Source organism: Schistocerca nitens, chromosome 4, assembly GCF_023898315.1.
Source record: "Schistocerca nitens isolate TAMUIC-IGC-003100 chromosome 4, iqSchNite1.1, whole genome shotgun sequence".
In the NCBI taxonomy this organism is placed as follows: domain Eukaryota; kingdom Metazoa; phylum Arthropoda; class Insecta; order Orthoptera; family Acrididae; genus Schistocerca; species Schistocerca nitens.
The window spans coordinates 870,929,679-870,949,721 of record NC_064617.1 but is presented as its reverse complement, the minus strand read 5'-3'; the positions used below and the strand labels follow the sequence as shown (position 1 = coordinate 870,949,721).

The window sequence follows — 20,043 nt, the reverse complement described above, 5'->3', positions numbered from 1 at the left end:
GCAGATGATAAACGGGTATTCATTGGACAAATATATTATACTAGAACTGACATGTGATTACATTTTCATGCAATTTGGGTGCATAGGTCCTGAGAAATCAGTACCCAGAACAACCACCTCTGCCCGTAATAACGGCCTTGATACGCCTAAGCATTGAGTCAAACAGAGCTTGGAAGGCGTGTACAGGTACAGCTGCCCATGCAGCTTCAACACGATACCACAGTTCATAAAGAGTAGTGACTGGCGTATTGTGACGAGCCAGTTGCTCGGCCACCATTGACCAGACGTTTTCAATTGGTGAGAGATCTGGAGAATGTGCTGGCCAGCGCAGCAGTCGAACATTTTCTGTATACAGAAAGGCCCATACAGGTCCTGCAACATGCGGTCGTGCATTATCCTGCTGACATGTAGGGTTTCGCAGGGATCGAATGAAGGGTAGACCCACGGGTCGAAACACATCTGAAATGTAACGTCCACTGTTCAAAGTGCCGTCAATGCGAACAAGAGGTGACTCAGACGTGTAACCAATGGCACCCCATACCACCATGCCGGGTGATACGCCAGTATGGCGATCACGAATACACGCTTCCAATGTGCATTCACCGCGATGTCGCCAAACACGAATGCGACCATCATGAGGCTGTAAACAGAACGTGGATTCATCCGAAAAAATGACGTCTCGCCATTCGTGCACCCAGGTTCGTCGTTGAGTACACCATCGCAGGCGCTCCTGTCTGTGATGCAGCGTCAAGGGTAACCGCAGCCATGGTCTCCGAGCTGCTGCAAATGTCTTCGAACTGTTGGTGCAGATGGTTGTTGTCTTGCAAACGTCCCCATCTGTTGACTGAGGGATCGAGACGTGGCTGCATGATCCGTTACAGCCATGTGGATAAGATGCCTGTCAACTCGACTGCTAGTGATACGAGGCCGTTGAGATCCAGCACGGCGTTCCGTATTACCCTCCTGAGCCCACCGATTCCATATTCTGCTAATAGTCATTCGATCTCGACCAAAGCGAGCAGCAATGTCGCGATACGACAAACCGCAATCGCGATAGGCTACAATCCGACTTTTATCAAAGTCGGAAACGTGATGTTACGCATTTCTCCTCCTTACACGAGGCATCACAACAACGTTTCACCAGGCAACGCCGGTCAACTGCTGTTTGTGTATGAGAAATCGGTTGGAAACTTTCGTCATGTCAGCACGTTGTAGGTGTCGCCAACCTTGTGTGATTGCTCTGAAAAGCTAATCATTTGCATATCACAGCATCTTCTTCCTGTCGGTTAAATTTCGCGTCTGTAGCATGTCATCTTCGTGGTGTAGTAATTTTAATGGCCAGTAGTGTATATTAAATCCTATGCAACTACGCTAAGAGTGCTATATTGAAAGTGGGAGTAACAGAAAATTGTATTGGGTGGTGCAGGGGAGAGGGGAGGAGCAAAACTAAGAAACTGTGATTCCCGCTCCGGCAACTCGACCCTGAATCCTACCCTGCAGTGCCGCCCGTTGCCCGTGGGCTGGCGTGCGACAGCCTCGGCACTCGACAGAAGACGATGCCCGCCCCACTCCATCCAGCAGTCTGGAAGGCGCCAGACGCATCCGGGGGCAGGGAGGGAGCCGAGAGGCAGCAAAGTTTTCCGCGCGTTTATCTGCTCCAGAGCAAATATTTGTCTTGGCCGCGCTCGCTGTTCGGTTTCCTTTTTTTTCGCACGCGGGCACGCAGCAGCTTTCACGCATGTGCGTGTGGCGTCGCAGTGCCAGTCTCGCTCCGCTTCTGTCGCCGCCGAGGTGCTCCGCCCACTGCCGTACCACGCTACGCACGACCTGTCGCTCCAGGTAAGGTACCAGCGCCCACTGCCCAGCTGGGGCGTCACCACGCGATAGTGGGGCGCACTGCTTCCACTGTGCTAGCCGTCTCAGCGTGTTAATGGGCTGCTGCAAACGGAAAATCCATGTCTGATCAATGACTTCGAAAACACTGTTATTCGGAATCAAGCCCTAGCGACTCAACTCTCCACTTCGGGGCGCCGAGGAGAGAGGGGAGCCTCTGGTGCCACAAACTGTATGATTTCAGCACAGGTTGTATCATAATCAGCAGAGGCCGCTTTGGGCGCCTAGCTTGGAGAGGCGCTCAAATGCAAGATTTGTATACAGTGCGCTTTGCAGCTAGTAGCAAAAACTGACCCATCTATAAGTGCGCGAGGGGAAAGGGGGGCGCTAAACGATAAGTCGTTTGTGTCGAGAAATGTACTCGGAACCGGACCTGTTTGCAGCCAATCTGATGCCCGTCATCAGATTCTAGTCTACCTGCAGGGTGTAGACCACTTGTTCCCCAGCTTGCTAGCCACTGTATGGCAGGATTTAATGAGACATGATTTCGTGAACAGTGGACGTCACCACAATTACGACACTGGTGAAAATGTACTTACACCCAGTCTACCTGCCGGCCGGTGTGGCCGTGCGTTTCTAGGCGCTTCAGTCTGGAACCGCGTGACCGCTACGGTCGCAGGATCGTATCCTGTCTCGGGCATGGATGTGTGTCATGTCCTTAGGTTAGTTAGGTTTCATTAGTTCTAAGTTCTAGGCGACTGATGACCTCAGAAGTTAAGTCGCATAGTGCTCAGAGCCATTTGAAACATTTGAACCCAACCTAGGGGAAATAACCCCCCGAGGCGTCAAATGAAATTTTCTGAGGGCTAAAAACTAAACGATTCAATTCTTTCTCACTCACGAAACTGAATTATTTTCAAACAATCATTACTATTGACACAATTCTGTAGTGCTCCAATACTGACTGTATACTTTACCAATAATTACTTTGAGAATCAATAGCATTAATGTAGTGGAGGTTACAAGTTCCTCACATAGTCCACTGACTATGCACGTATGTTGTGCTTTGTCCCGTACATCACTGTCGATAAAAGTGAGACATATAGGTAACAAATGCTAAATATCTCACGAAAATGTCTTCTCCAGTACCTGCAGTAGTCAATAAATTGTAGATAGTACCTGCAGTAGGCCATTGCTTCATTACTTGCTTAGAAACAGATAAACGAATTAATTGACAGTAAAACACAGCAGTAGCTACATCTACATCTACATTTATACTCCGCAAGCCACTCAACAGTTTGTGGCGGAGGGCACTTTACGTGCCACTGTCATTACCTCCCTTTCCTGTTCCAGTCGCGTATGGTTCGCGGGAAGAACGACTGCCGGAAAGCCTCCGTTCGACTCTCTCTAATTTTACATTCGTGATCTCCTCGGGAGGTATAAGTAGCAGGAAGCAATATATTCGATACCTCATCCAGAAACGCATCCTCTCGAAACCTGGACAGCAAGCTACACCGCGATGCAGAGCGCCTCTCTTGCAGAGTCTGCCACTTGAGTTTGCTAAACATCTCCGTAACGCTATCACGCGTACCACATTTTAAACAAGTGTCTACCTTCAATGTGGATAGTTAGCTTTCTTATCTGAGAAGGAGTTGTGGATAGCACTTGCAATGCACCACGAATTCCTTCGTCATTCATTCACACACACACACACACACATACACACACACAAACTAAATATCATTCATCTTTCATCGTTTTTAAAAGTAAAAGTGTTCCTAGAAGAGTCTTTCACCCTGGAGTTTAGTTAGGTGTTACAGTTCGTGGGGGGTGGGGGGGGCAACAGATGGCGGGGGAGCGGGGGGGGGGGGGGGGGGGGGGCAGGACAGTCAGGAGTAATGGTCTAAGAAATGTTGAGAAGCACTGGTGTAGACGATAATAGTTTGCAACGTACCAAGGCGTAGAGCAAGTCGAGACGAAAAATTTGATGCAAGGCGCTTGTAGTCTATCAAATCGGGAAACTACCAACAATTCGCCTACAAAATCAACCCAAGCTACAGTGCATGCTCGTCTTGCGAGATCTTCAATATTTTCTCGTTCTCTTCTCGCAAACAATTGGTCCTAGAGAAAAAAACAGAACAGGACCATTTTGTATTAAATTTAATGTTTAATTTTATACTGGGCTACGTTTCCGCTAGAAGCCGTGATTTCTGAGTTACTCAAAATCAACGAACGGGAGTGACCTTCAAACGTATCCCCACCCCCACACTCTCCCCCTACCGGTCAAGATTTTTGTTTGGTGTTTCGTTCGTGGCACCCCCCTCCCCCCCCCCCCCCTTCCACCGTGCAAAGGTCTGCGACTTCGTGAAATACTTCCCCTAACGACCCTTTCTGTCTTCATTAATTGAGTTTCATTGACGCCACCAGCTTAATCGGCTGTTTCGTTAACATCGTTAATTCAAACATCCCTGTTAGGGAAATGAAAGAAAAATGACTTTTATAAAAATTCTGCGGAATATAATTACAATTGGATCGAAAATTAAGCGTTACAAACACCATAGTATCGTAATAAAAAGGCTACATAAACTAATGTATTTTTTCATTAATTTTATGCTGTAAAATTTGTCAAAATTGTGAGATAAAATTTACATAATGTCAATTTTATAATTTTTAAGTGCACAGCTAAGCTGGTGGCGTAATAATAGCCCAGTCAATGAAGACCAAAAAAGGTCAAATATGCGAAATAGTTAATGTGATCACAAATTTTTGTACGGTAATAGGAGGGAGAGCAATGAACAAAATCCCAAACAAAAATTCTGAACAAGAGAGATGAGTTTGAGGGTGGAGTGCATTTGAAAGTCACATCCGTTCGTTTTGCTTGAATAACTCGAAAATCGCGGCCTCTAGCGTAGACGTATCCCAGTACAAAATTACACTACGTTGAATATCCTATAAAAAAAAAGGTCCTATTAATATTTCCTCTAGGCTGAATAGTTTGAGAGAACAGAGTGAGAGGATATTGAAAACCTGGTGCGACGGGCATTGCGCAGTAGTTTGGGCTGTTTTTGTGGTAGCTTCCCGACTTGATAGATTACAAGCGTCCTAAGCCAAATTTTTCATCTCAACTTCCTCTAAAGCACTGTGGTACGTTGAAAATAGTTATCATGGAGCATAATCCAGTTGCAGGTTATCTTTCTAACTGCTGGAAGGACAAACAAAAATTTGATTTTCGATATTTCATGTGATTATTGACTGAATTTAAAAATTTAAAACGCTTTTACAATCTACTCTTTAAGAGGTACAATCAGTCTTACGTTAAAAGTTAAGCGCAATAATTCTGGTACTAAGGTTACAGAATGTTTATGGGTCTTGAGGCAGTATACCTCAAGCTGACCATATTATCCTGGTTATATTCATCCTGTGTTTGAGAAAGAGATTACTTCCCGGCTTCCAATAAACTTTCTACATAATTTCAAACCTTTACCGAAACTTTTTCTCACCGACACCTCCAAAAAATAACGAAAGGAAATAAGTTTATCGCTTACTACATTTTCGCTGTTTATAAAACTTCAGCATGAGTCATTACGTTTTAATTTATTACTTCTTTACCGGTAACTCAGTTCGCAACACACTTGCAGACAGTATCCACAGATACCACTGAATGTACGACACACAGTTCGTTCGAGAGGTACGACATCACAAACATTGATATGCGTGGAGGAAAGCTAGCTTTTGCTTAAAAGGGACCGCAATTTACTGATAATATCGTCATCCAGTGTTTGGCAATGAGAGCGCTTAGCAAGTCCCATCAAACTTTAAACACGATTTCGATCCTTTTCCCTAGCTCCTCCTCGCTTACATGCTCTACGTCGAATATTTAACTCAATAACTCGTTATTAAAGTAATGAGACGTTTGAAGCTGTTTTATTTGCAGGAGTTAGACATTTTAAAGAATTTTAACGAATTAAGACCTGGGGGTGGGGGAGTTATTGAGAACTGACGAACTGCCATTAGAAAGTAATGCGACCTATTGTATCTTTACTGATTTTCTTTCATGTATTCGGAATCGTTAATTAATACAAAAATTTTCACATTAGCGATTCCGGCAAGACATTGCTATCGCCACACATGGTATGAATATTTTTCTCGCCGCCAGTATTCTACGAGGGTAATCCCAAAAGTAAGGTCTCCTATTTTTTTAATAAGTACATAGACCTGTTTATTTCTACAGTGGTTTACATCAGTTTACAGATTGAACATTTAGCTATTTTTCGACGTAATCACCATTTCTGTCGATGCATTTTTGTAGACGCTGTGGCAGTTTTTGTATGCCCGTGTCATACCAGCTCGCCGCCATGCTGTTCAGGAAATTATGAACCTCTTCTTTCACATTGTCATCGGAGCTGAATTGCTGGGACCACAATCAACAGTGACAGGTACTGTGAGACTCTGAAAAAACTCAAACGGGCAATTCAGAACCGGAGAAGAGGAATATTGAGCAAGGGCGTACACATTCTCCATGACAACGCTCGCTCACACATCATTCGGCAAACTGTTGGTCTCCTGCAACAGTTTCAGTGGAACATAATCACCCACCCACCCTATAGTCCTGACATGCCACCCAGTCACTATCACCTATTCCCTAGGTTAAAAGAACATTTGGCTGGAAAGCAATTCAGCTCCAATGACGAGGTGAAAGAAGAGATTCACAGTTTTCTGAACAGCATGGCGGCGAGCTGGTATGACATAGGCATACAAAAACTGCCACAGCGTCTACAAAAATGCATCGACAGAAATGGTGGTTAGGTCGAAAATAGCTAAATGATCAAGCTGTAAACTGATTTAAATCATTGTAGAAATAAACAGATCTATGTACGTATAAAAAAATAGGAGACCTAACTTTTGGGATTACCCTCCTAGCACCGTATTTCAGTAGTTAACTATGATATGGAGCACAGTCTCTACTAATTTCCAAAACGAAATAATGTTTCTTCGTAGGCTCGATTTTTATTCGAAAGAAGCACTTCATTCTAACAGAAAAAGAGCGTGAGTCAAAAACCGTCTCCTTTTAAGCAACTACTTTTTAAGACAACGCAAACTGTTTCGGTTCACGATATTGTGCACTGAAATGTACCTATATATTGGTAAAATTGTTTTCACGTTGTTCACGCCTACAGAACCAAGTTCGTTGGTCGTTATACTTACACTTGGGTCCAGAACCCTCACATATACATTGCCAACGGCCTTGCCGCGTTGGTAAAACCGGTTCCCACGCGATCATCGAAGTTAAGCAACGCTGGGCTCGATTTGTACGTGGATGGGTGACCGTCCGAGGAAAACGGGATGCTGATGGCTGTCGGACACGCAAGTCACCAAGTGGCCTCCAGTTGAAACACTTGCATCAGGCCGGTGTGCCACTGGACATTATTACACATCGCTTAAAAGAAGTCATTGTGTGTTATTTGAATAAACTGTTTTGTCACTACTGGCCAGGTTCGAACTAATGGTCATTACCAGTTGTCAAGTATATCATCACAAAAAGTTTTGCATCACCTCGGATCCGAGAGTTCTGGAACCTGTACTGAAAATTGGAACGGAGATCAACATAAATATCAAAAAAATGTTCAAATGTGTGTGAAATCTTATGGGACTTAACTGCTAAGATCATCAGTCCCTAAGCTTACACACTATTTAACCTAAATTATCCTAAGGACAAACACACGCACCCATGCCCGAAGGAGTACTCGAACCTCCGCCGGGACCAGCCGCACAGTCCATGACATAAATATCATTTCCGCCATTTTTATTGCTCGTGAAAACCAGACATTGCATGTTGTACCACTATACAGCGAGACCTTCAGAGGTGGTGCTCCAGATTGCTGTACACACCGGTACCTCTAATACCCAGTAGCACGTCCACTTGCATTGATGCATGCCTGTATTCGTCGTGGCATACTATCCACAAGTTCATCAAGACACTGTTGGTCCAGATTGTCCCACTCCTCAACGGCGATTCGGCGTAGATCTCTCATAGTAGTTGGTGGGTCACGTCGCCCATAAACAGCTCTTTTCAGTCTAACACAGGCATGTTCGATAGGCTTCATGTCTGGAGAACATGCTGGCCACTATCCTGAAGGAAGTCATTCACAAGATGTGCACGATGGGGACGCGAACAGTCGTCCATGAAGACGAATGCCTCGCCAATATGCTGCCGATATGCTTGCACTATCGGTCGGAGACTGGCATTCACGTATCGTACAGCCGTTACGGCGCCTTCCATACCACCAGCTGCGTACATCGGCCTCACACAGTACCATCCCAAAACGGTAAGGAACCTCCACCTTGCTTCACTCGCTGGATAGTGTGTCTAAGGCGTTCAGCCTAACCGGGTTGCCTCCAAACACGTCTCCGACGATTCTCTGATTGAAGGCGTATGCGATATCATCGGTGAAAAGAACGTGATGCCAATCTTGAGCGGTCCATTCGGCATGTTGTTGGGCCCATCTGTACCGCGTTGCATGGTGTCGTGGTTGCAAAGATGGACCTCGCCATGGACGTCAGGAGTGAAGTTGCGCATCATGCAGTCTACTGAGCACAGCTTGAGTCGTAACACGACGTCCTGTGGCTGCACGAAAAGCATTATTCAACATGGTGGCGTTGCTGTCAGGGTTCCCCCGAGCCATAATCCGTAGGTAGCGGTCATCCACTGCAGTACTAGCCCTTGTACGGCTTGAGTGACGCATGTCATCGGCAATTCCTGTCTCTCTGTATCTCCTCCATGTCCGAATAACATCGCTTTGGTTCACTCCGAGACGCCTGGACACTTCCCTTGATGAGAGCCCTTCCTGACACAAAGTAACAATGCGGACGCGATCGAACTGCGGTATTGACCGCCTAGGTATGGTTGAACAACAGACAACACGAGCCGCATACCTCCTTCCTCCCGGCGGAGGTTCGAGTCCTCCCTTGTGCATGGGTGTGTGTGTTTGTCCTTAGGATAATTTAGGTTAAGTAGTGCGTAAGCTTAGGGACTGATGACCTTAGCAGTTAAGTTCCATAAGATTTCACACTGATTTGAACATTTCAACCCTACTTCCTGGTGGAATGACTGGAACTGATCGGCTGTCGGACCCCTTCCGTCTAATAGGCGCTGCTCATGCATGGTTGTTTACATATTTGGGCGGTTTTAGTGACATCTCTGAACAGTCAAAGGGACTGGGTCTGTGAAGCAATATCGATAGTCAACGTCTATCTGCTTGAGTTCTGGGAACCGGGGTGATGCAAAACTTTTTTTTTTTTATGTGTGTATGGTCATATATGTTCGATAATTATGATGTGGTAGAAACTGACCAGTAGTGACAAACAAAACTTAAAGAACACACCCTCAGCCGAACCATGACGTCTGCTACTGGATGTTTTCTTTAGATTTCGACGGAAGTTTTTGTTAAAATTCATACCACGTTTGTTGGTGAATATAACTTTCTGAGACCGGAAATGTAAAGCTTTTTTGTAAAAAATAATTATATATCCTTAATAAAGGAGAAACTTTCATTCCTTTTGTTTTTAACGGAATCTGATGACGACCATTAGTTGGAACTAACTATTCGGAAAGGTTGTATAGTATAGTTAAGATCTTCTCGATTGGGCATTATGACGAAGCGTCTAATGTGGCGGGAATGGTGCTATGAAATCCTAAAGGGACCCATCGGTATCAACATCCTAGCTCCCACAACGCAGCTACAAGTAAATTTATTTTTAACATTCCGCATTATTTTGAACCAGTGGATGTGGTGTAAAACTCCGATAATTTGGCCGAAACAGCAATCAGTAGCTACACATTTTCTTGTCGTATTTATTCTCCCATGAGGTAGATTCCAACCCATCGCAGCTTTATCATAAGATCTGGGGAAACGGTTAAATTTGACACGGCGGCGCTGACGTAAATAAATTACGCCTCTTTAGGTAGACTGGATGTTTCAGTAAATCCTGCCATACAGTGGCTATTTAGTGCTGGCCACCTCCTATTTGTAAAGCAACCTGAGCCCAAAGGTTAGTTTGATCAGTGTGGTTCTTTTCTGGCACGATCCTACTGACGCTGACATCTTCTTTGCCTCACTCAGACTCTGAATTGATTAATCCAGCGGAAACCGAACGCCGCGCTTTTTGATTTCTTGTTCAGCACTTACCACAAAGCCATCAAGCCACACGACAGAAGGTCCAGAATGTTGGTATGATGGAACTGGCCACGCTGTATCAGTGTGGTTGACACATAACTGTGTTTGATTGCGGTCGAGATAAAGATACATCCGTCCAGCGTGATCCGGTTGGTTAGCGTCGGATACTGGAGAAGGCAATGGTAAAATGATCTCATTAGTTCAGTGATCGCTGTATCACGCAGAAATCTACAGATATCTGTCTTTGAAAGCTGACTCCTACTTTGATCGGCGTAAAAATTGCTCAATCTACGGTCACCCAGAATGAGAGCATTTAGTGACTTGCAACAAACTTTACTCATAATTTTAAACCTTTTAGAAACTTCTTCTCGCTAACACCGTGACAAAATGAAAGGAAAAAATTGATGACTTACTGCATTTTTGCTGTTCATGCAGTAAAACTTCAATATTAGGCATGACGTTTTAATTTGGTACTTCTTTACTACTAAGTCTATTCGCAACGTATTATGTAGCAGAATCCACATATTCCACTAAACGTACATGCAAAATTATAGCACTGCACAACACGTAGCTCGCAAGATGAGACGTCTTTTCTTACCACAGAAAACGTATCTGATCTTGAAGAAACTGCGCTAAACTGTGACCAATAGCGGCATGCTTCACTCGCAAAGTCTGTAGGGAACTCGAGAGCAACTCCAAGCTCTGTTTCCAGCTACCCTCTGTGGAAGAGTGAACGAGACGCAGTTTTTCTGTACATTAGATCGCAGAGCGTTGGCTGCTAAAGACGAAGGTCCACGTTATATTCGTGCTGCAGCACCAAAATGTAATCTGTCGCGATTTTTCATGTTGTGTGCTGGTCTGCGGGTGTTGACCTCGATAGCTTTGTTTACAGAGGCCGCGCGGTCTAAGGCACGTTGCCACGGTCCGCACGGCTCCCGCCGTCGGAGGTTCGAGTCCTCCCTTAGGCATGGGTGTGTGTGTTGTCCTTAGCGTAAGTTAGTTTAAGTAGTGTGTAAGCCTAGGGACCGATGACCTCGGCAGTCTGGTCTCACAGGAACTTACCACAAATTTCCAAACATTTGTTTTCAAGGCACTTGTGTAACTCTTCACTGTTAAATGGTTACGCAGCCTCTAGCTTACGCAGTATTCCCGTATCACACAGAGACGTAAACAGCGGACAAGCATTTCAAAAACGCCACGCGGTACGCTGAAATCGGCAAACGCCGTCTGACAAGGGGAGGCCGCCAATTGTGAAATTCAGATTCGATTCATACTGCGCATAATAAAAGCTCATGGCCAGAGGTGTAATGTGGCGAGGCACCAAGATGCACTTCTCAGCCGTTGTCGAGAAAATCGACAGTTAAAATAAACCGTTGCGGTGAATTACTCTCTACGGTTCGTAATTTTCCACAGCGTCGTGGCACAGCGGTAAGCGCTCGCCGGATCGAATCTCGCACCATGCTACTTTTTTTTTTTACTATTTGTTTTTTGTAATTCAAATGTTTATATATATATATACGAGGGCGGTTCAGAAAGTAACCTCCGATTGGTCACAGTGCGGGTTGTGGGGGGAGTAGCGACGCCATCTGTGCGTTCACGCACTCAACAGGTCAGTCGGCATCAAGCCGTGGTCGAGTGAACGTCGTACCTGCGCTAGTTTAGTTTTTGTGGCAGTTTGAAATGTGTGCTGCAATAGAAAACCCCGCCAAATGTGAAGTGCGTGCTGTCATAAGGTTTTTTACAGCCAAAGGATATTCTGCAGCAGCTATTCATCGTGAGCTTTGTGCCGTGTACGGACCAAGAGTTATGAGTGAAGGAGTTGTCCGTCAATGGGTACGTTTATTTAAAAGTGGACGAGAAAACGTTCATGATGAAGAGAGGAGTGGTAGACCATCATTGGTGACTGACGAACTCGTTCAGACAGTTGATGCAAAAGTTCGTGAAAATCGACGTTTCTCAATGTCGGAGTTGTCTACTGGTTTTCCACAGATTTCTAAGACTCTCTTGTACGAGATAGTGACAGCAAGATTGGGTTACCGTAAGTTCTGTGCACGATGGGTGCCCAAAATTCTTACCGACCACCACAAAACTCAAAGAATGGCCTCTGCGTTAGACTTTCTGTCACGTTATGAGGACGAAGGAGAACCATTGTTAAACAGAATCGTGACCGGTGACGAAACCTGGATTAAGTACGTGAACCCTGAGACAAAAGAACAATCAAAGATGTGGGCACATTCAAATTCGCCTACCAAACCAAGAAAAGCCTCGCAAGATTTTTCTGCCAGAAAACTGATGGCAACGGTGTTTTGGGATGCCAAAGGGGTGTTGTTGGTTGAATTCATGGAACGTGGTACGACCATTAATCAAGACGTGTACTGTGAAACAATAAAAAAGTTACGACGGGCTATACAGAACAAACGCCGTGGTATGCCGACTTCCGGTATCGTTTTTTTGCACGATAACGCCCGTCCTCACTCTGCTCGCAGAACAACGGCCCTTCTTGAGTCCTTCAAGTGGGACGTTATCAACCATCCACCTTACAGCCCAGATCTGGCGCCAAGTGATTATCACCTCTTCATGCATTTGAAGAAATGGCTCGGGTCACAGCGGTTTGATGACGACGAAGAGCTCAAAGATGCGGTCACAGGCTGGCTCCAGGCACAAGCGGGTGATTTTTATGCAGAAGGAATTTCAAAGCTTGTGAAGAGATACGATAAGTGCCTCAATCGCTATGGAGACTATGTAGAAAAATAGTGCAAAGTTGTAGTTGTAAGATGTATATATTAAAATATTTTTATTTAACTTGGTGTATTTTTTTAAATCAACCGGAGGTTACTTTCTGAACGGCCCTCGTATATATATATATATATATATATATATATATATATATATATATATATATATATATATATATATAATTCCCGGCAATCAGTTGCAACAATTATGCATATAATAAGTTGTTGGAAGTCGTTTGTCGTGGAAAAACTGGCGACTTCGAACATCATTATTTTTCCGCAAACAAAGTTGTATTTCACAAATGTTATTAATTGTCTTCATAATGTTAACCACATATAGTTAATGGAAGACGTAGAAACGATATTCCGAAACGAATACGTATAGCGTAAGTCAAACGTTCGAATTAGAATAGAGACCCCACGAACACAAATTCGCTGTGGCAGGTATGAAATATAAATTCCGTTACTCGCTCGTTACACTTGAAGGACAGATGTTGAATGGGGCGAAACGAGCCGCCGCGTAACAGCGTAGTTGCCTGCTAACTTCGAAAGAAGGTAGATGCGGTCCCTAGCGCAACTTACAATATCGTCGAAAATCAGTGCGGACGGGAGAGCTTTGGTACACCCTGTTAAAAAAACGGAAAAATGGAGGCGGTACAATTGGAGAGCGATCCGCCTTCACCAACATGCATAAGCAATTCATTAATAGTTTGAATTACAAAAAACTAATAATAAAAAATATTGCATGGCGCGAGATTCGATCCGGCGACCTTCGGATTACGAACCCGAGCGCTTACCGCTGCGCCACGACGCTGTAGAAATCTGTTAATCGTAGAGAGTATTTCACCGCAACGGTTTCTTTTAACTGTCGATTTTCTCCACAACGGCTGAGAAGTGCATCTTGGTGCTTTGCCGCATTACACCTTTGGCCATGAGCTTTTATTATGCGGAGTATGAATCGAATCTGAATTTCACAATTGGCGGCCTCCCCTTGTGAGCTCCAATAGATTGTGTGACGTACAATACGTGCAACACAGCTGTTTTGCCGGCCGAAGTGGCCGTGCGGTTAAAGGCGCTGCAGTCTGGAACCGCAAGACCGCTACGGTCGCACGTTCGAATCCTGCCTCGGGCATGGATGTTTGTGATGTCCTTAGGTTAGTTAGGTTTAACTAGTTCTAAGTTCTAGGGGACTAATGACCTCAGCAGTTGCGTCCCATAGTGCTCAGAGCCATTTGAACCATTTTTGAACAGCTGTTTTGATTTGTAGTACTTATCTTCACTTATTTTTTCCGCAGTATAAATCAATCCTCCGATTCATTCTCCGCGCAGATTTCGCAGTACTAGCTATTGCGTTTGAAGCTGCGCTATCTGTTGTGACAGGGGTTACGTTTCCCGCAATTCTTACATAATGTCTGTTTATCATTTCCGAGTACATGAAATGTATTCGACACAAATTTTCATAGACGTCATTCCATTACTGCGAATACATTTCATGCATTGCGTGACGGTTGTAGTCGCAGCAGTACCTGTTCCTTCGGACACACATGCATTTCAGAAGGAACATCACATCGTCAATCGAAATTATTTCCTAATACGAAAACGAGGCACTGCGCATTGCGTTAAATCGATAAAGATGTTGAGTTCTCCCGTATTTCAACATATAGATATACATGGATCAGCCAAAACATCATGTCCACGTACCTAATAGCCGGTATGTCCACCTATGGGACAGATAAGAAGAGGCGACACATCGTGGCATGGAAGCAGTAAGGCCTTCGTAGGTCGCTGGAGTGAGTTGACACCACATCTGCACACGAAGTCACCTAATCCCGTAAATTACTGGGAGGGGGCGATGAGCTTTGATGGAACGTTCAATCACATCCCAGATGCGTTCGATCGGGTTCAGATCTGGGTAGTTGCCGGGCCAGCACATCAACTGGAACTCGCCACTGTGTTCCTCGAACATCTCCATCACACTCCTGGCCTTGCGACATGGCGCACATTGCATTGTTAAAAAATGCAACTATCTTCGGGAAACATGATCGTGATGGAGGGGTGTACGTGGTCTTCAACCGGCCTACTATACACCTTGGCCATCACGGTGCCTTGCACGACTCAGTTGGACCCATAGATGCCCACATCAAAGTTTCCCAAAGCATAATGGAGTCGCCGTCTCGCAGTACAGGTGTCGAGGAGCTGTTCCCCTGGAAGACGACAGATTCGCGCCCTGCCATCGGCATGATGAACAAGATATCGGAATTCATCAGACCTTGCAACGTTCTGTCACTGAGCTAACATGCAGTGCCAGTCGTCACATGTCCATTTCAGTCGTAGTTGCTGATGTCGTGGTGTTAACATTGGCACATGCACGGGTCGTCGGCTGCGGAGACCCATCGTTAGGAGTGGTGGGTACATTGTGCGTTCAGACATAGCTGTACTCGGCCCAGTATTAAAGTCTGATGTTAGTTCCACCACAGTTCGCCGTCTGTCCTGTTTTACCAGTCTGCCCAGCCTACGATGTCTGACGTCTGTAATGAGGGGTGGCCACCCAACCCCACGACATCTGGACGTGGTTTCACCTTGGTTTCGCGACGTGTTGGAAGACACTCACCATAGCACTCCTTGAACACCTGACAAGTGGTACAGTTTCCAATATGCTCCTGCCGAGCCTCCAAGCCATCACAATCTGCACTCAGTCAAACTGAGATAGATAGCTCGCCTTCCCCATTCCACACTCGGACAGCACACTCAGTGATACTACATGCATTGTGCGTGTGTCATTCCTTACCAGGTGACGCTGCTATCGCCTGGACGGGTTTATATCGATAGCAGGTCGGTGGTCGTAATTTTCTGGCTGATTAGCGTATATTCCATAAGTCATTCTACAGTACATGGCTAGAGTACTTTCTACCGCTGCTTGTTATCATATAGTCTCAGTCGCAGGTAAAGCAGGTGGCAGACTTCACTTGCTAGAATACTAGGGAAAGGAAATCAGTCTACAGAGGAGATTGCTTACAAAATGCTTGTAGGACACACCCTAGAATATTGCTTAAGTATGTGGGACTTGTGTCAAATAGGACTAACTGAGGAATTCAACACATACTGAGAAGACAGACGCATAATATCGCAGAAAAGCCTGCTCACGAAGTTTCAAGAACCAGCTTTACGTGAAGATTCTGGATGTATACTATAACACCCTATGTATCGATCCCGTGGGGATTCGACGGCGAAATGAGGCTAATTACAGCGGCACAGATGTCTTTAAGCAAGCATTCTTCTCCGCTCCATGCGTGGATGAGAGAGAAAGAAGTCATGATAAATGGTAGGATGATGAGTACCCAGTGCTGTACACTTTGCAGTGGTTTGCAGAGTACAGATGTAGATGGAGATGGATTTTATAGATTGCAATATCGCTCTGCCGTCTGTCACAAATGCTGTTTCCATAAATTTTCTCTATTCCGCGAGAAGTTCGTCTTCTTCCCTTCAAGGGTAGTAATGTCCACACCTACAACACAAGGAAAAAAATGGAGTTCATTACTCGAGATTAAATTGTCAGCGTCTCAGAATGGAGCGCAATAACTAGGCAGAAATACTCGTACCTTTATCTCTCGCCGAGTAACACAAAATGTCTGACAGGTAACGTATCAGATTGTAAATCTAGCCTAAAATAACTTCTTCTGGAAAATTCCTTCTATTTCTAACCAAAAGCTGGTAAAACATGTAGCTAAAACAAAAACTAATTTTAAGTTTGTTCAAAAAATGGTTGAAATGGCTCTTAGTTCTTAATTTATGAGGTCATCAGTCCACTAGAACTTAGAACTACTTAAACCTAACTAACCTAAGGACATCTCATACATCCATGCCCGAGGCAGGATTCGAAAGCAGTTCCAGACTGTAGCGCCTAGAACTACTTGGCCACCCCGGCTGGCCAGTGTAAGTTCGTTACCAGTTACATTGAATGGTTAAGTTGTTATCAACCTGAAGGCTGTAGAATGAAATTTTCAATCTAGAGCAGAGTGTGCGCTGATATGAAATTTCCTGGCACATTAAAACTGTGTGCCAGACCGAGACTCGAACCCGGGACCTCTGCCTTTCACGGGCAAGTGCTCTACCGACTGAGCTACCCGAGCACGACTCACGCTCCATCCTCACAGCTTTTATTCCACCAGTACCTCATCTCCTACCTTCCAAACTTCACAGAAGCTCTCCTGCGAATCTTGCAGGAAGGTGCATTTGGCCAGTACTGTTCCTCACTCGAATTCTTCGACACACCCGTTAATAATTTATTAAGTGCAAATAGTGCGCTCAGATCGGTGCGTTTACCCCGACAATTTGTGTCTCGCAGATGTTACGTATCGCAAAGTCGCTGCCGCTGCTGCTGCTGTTGGCGTCGTGGGCGTCGGCCGCTCCGGCCGTCGTCTCGGCGCCCCTGTCGATGACGGCGCCGGCGTCCTCGTCTTCGGACGAGTCCGAGCTGGCACCGTCGCCGTGCAAGACCTACTGGACGTACACCGGCTCCAAGGCGGACTGCCGGGCCGCCGGGCTGACCGACCTGCCGGCCTCGCTGGACCCGGCGGCGCAGCAGCTCGACCTGTCCGACAACAACCTGACGGCACTGCGCAACGGCTCGCTGGCGGCGCTGGGGCTGTCGGCGCTCGAGCTGCTCGACGCGGGCGCCAACGCGCTGGCTGCCGTCGAGCCGGACGCGTTCCGCGGGCTGCGCCTGCTGCGCACCGTGCGCCTCAGCGACAACCGGCTGCGCGCGCTGCACGCCGACACGTTCGCGCACAACCCGCGCCTGCAGGAGCTCTTCCTGGACGGCAACCCGTTGGCCGCGCTGCCCGCCGACGGCGCCTGGCTGCGCGCGCCGCTGCTGCTCGTGCTCGACGCGTCGCGCTGCGGCCTGGCCGCGCTGCCGCGCCGCGCGCTCGCCGCGCTGCCGCACCTGCGCGCGCTCTACCTCGCGCGCAACAGGCTGCGCGCGCTGCCCTCCGCGCCCGGCGCCTTCGCTGCCTCGTCGGCACTGCTCTTCCTCGACCTGTCGGCCAACCGGCTGCGCGACCTGCCTGCCGGCGCCTTCTCCGGGCTGGGCGCGCTGCGCAGGCTCGACCTGCAGGACAACGAGCTGCGAGCGCCGCCCGCCGCCGCATTCGCGCCTCTGCGCTCGCTGGCGCGCCTCGAGCTGGGCGGCAACCCACTGGAGTGCGATTGTGCGCTATACCCGCTTCGCTCCTGGGCCGCCGCGCGCAACCTGTCCGTGCGTGCGCACTGCGCCGCCACCGGCGCCGCCTGGACGCTGCTCGACAACCTCGACTGCCCGGCCTGAGCCGCCGCGGCGCCACACACCACCCGCCGCCACTGCACGTCTCTCCGGCAGCAGCTCCCGGCGGCTACTCACTCGAACGGTGCTTCACTTTCCTTTCGCCCACACCGCTCGTGTTTCATCCATTCCATTTCGAGCACTGTGTAAACAGTTTCCATTACAGTGCAACCCGTTACTCTCCCTCTACTGGATGCTCCTAGCTGACATCACTCTCTAACACTCTGTAGCTCTATTTCTGTACCACATTCCAGCCCGTATCTCTCATTCGCATATTTCCCCAGTGGCAGTTCCTAACACATATTCGACTGCCTCACTTTCTTCTTTATTTCTTTTCTGTGACTGTTTCTGTCATTTAAATGGTTCCCATTAGAATGTCGCTCATTGCTCAGTCTACTGTGCTACAAAAAATAGAACACATTCTTCCATCGTACGTACATTTGCCCGACGTATTCTCCAAAAGTAATACGAAAGCACTGTGTACTTCTGTTTACGTCTGCTTTTTCTATCCCTGTAAGTTCAGGCACATTGAAATTTCTAAAGAATTGTCAGTGACTCACCTCTGAATGTGTACCCTGCATACAGGAACAAAATGTTAGTGAATAGTTTTAAGCAGTGACTACAGCCTCTCCACCTGGAAGTATTAACAGAAGAAACAATTATTTTCCAAATGCCAGTTTTTCTTCTTCTGTGCTCAAGTAGCATTAATAGCATTCATCCGGCCACTTCTTTACAACTGTGCTCCTCTCAGTATCAGTACCATCTTTATTTTATTAGCACTTGACACAGTTCTTGTCACAGTTTATGAGATTCATCAGTATTTAATGCATGTTTCACGAACAATGTCAAAAATTACTTGTGTCTTCTGTTCAAAATATGATTGTACATGTTAATTTCTCTATTAATATTACCTAATGATGCAATCTCTAACCCAAACTATGACCCAAATATTAGTGTACTCACTAAATTGTGACTGAGTAGCTATTTAATTGTTACTAAAATTAAATATTTACTGTAATCAATCTCTTCATATCCATCACTCAGTCAGTAATGAGTAAATCAGATTTCATATACATATGTTACCACAACAGTGGTATGTGCTCTTGTACTGCCTATGTTTTGTTGTCACACTGCTGGGAATATTGCAAGTGTCCTTGAGTGGCAAATGTTGCTTCTATGGTTCATATTCTCTTCCTTACGTTATCCACACCTCCTGTCCACACACTTCCTTCCCTTGTCCTTCCTATTCTGCTTCTATCGTTGAGTAAACAATTCTCACAGCATTTAGTTTTATCATATCCATTTAGCTATTCTTCCATACTGTAAATAAGTTTAGCATACTATGATCATTTTTCATTTATTTCAGATAAGAAAATCGTTCACTTTGATATGTGGAAGACTGTCTTCCTCACTCATTACTTTTCCAAAGCATATTTTCAATCATGACTGATGATACCATTGTACAATGAACTACACAGATGACACAAGTTCTTTGTATGTGGTTTTATGTTTCCCGACTGATCAAACTCAGGAGAATCCACACATTGTACAGCCAGTGTATATACAGTACAGTATTCAGGCTATGTGGGAGTGTCTACATAAGCTTCTTGTTTTTTCTTGGGCTTTATTGGATTCACTCTCTGACTGGAAAGTTAGTGTCTTAATTGAACTACATCGACAATGTCGTTTTACAGTATTCGTGATTTTGTTGCTTAATCACCTTTTGAGAACAGAATTATATCTATTTTCCCCTTAAGTTGTATGTAGTGATTTGTAGAAAACATTTCATTGACACTGCTACATCCAAGATTGTAGATATTTATTTATATTTATAGACTGAAGATACAATGTAATTTTTATGCCAGTATAATGTAATAAAATATGTTAAACAAAAATTATTTGTCATTTTCCTTAATATTCCTACCCAAACGCTGTTTTAGCCACACTGTTGTAGCTCACAGTGTATGCATAACTGGGAAAT

The 20,043-nt window shown here is 45.7% G+C and overlaps 1 protein-coding gene across 1 annotated transcript; it reads left to right on the top strand.

The window, feature by feature from the left end:
- Positions 1-1,746: 1,746 nt before the first annotated feature.
- LOC126252627 (platelet glycoprotein V-like) lies at positions 1,747-19,917 on the top strand. The gene is made up of 2 exons (XM_049953527.1): positions 1,747-1,839; positions 17,088-19,917. The coding sequence occupies exon 2, from the start codon at positions 17,088-17,090 to the stop codon at positions 18,066-18,068; it is 981 nt and encodes a 326-aa protein (XP_049809484.1). The 5' UTR covers positions 1,747-1,839; the 3' UTR covers positions 18,069-19,917.
- Positions 19,918-20,043: the final 126 nt, after the last annotated feature.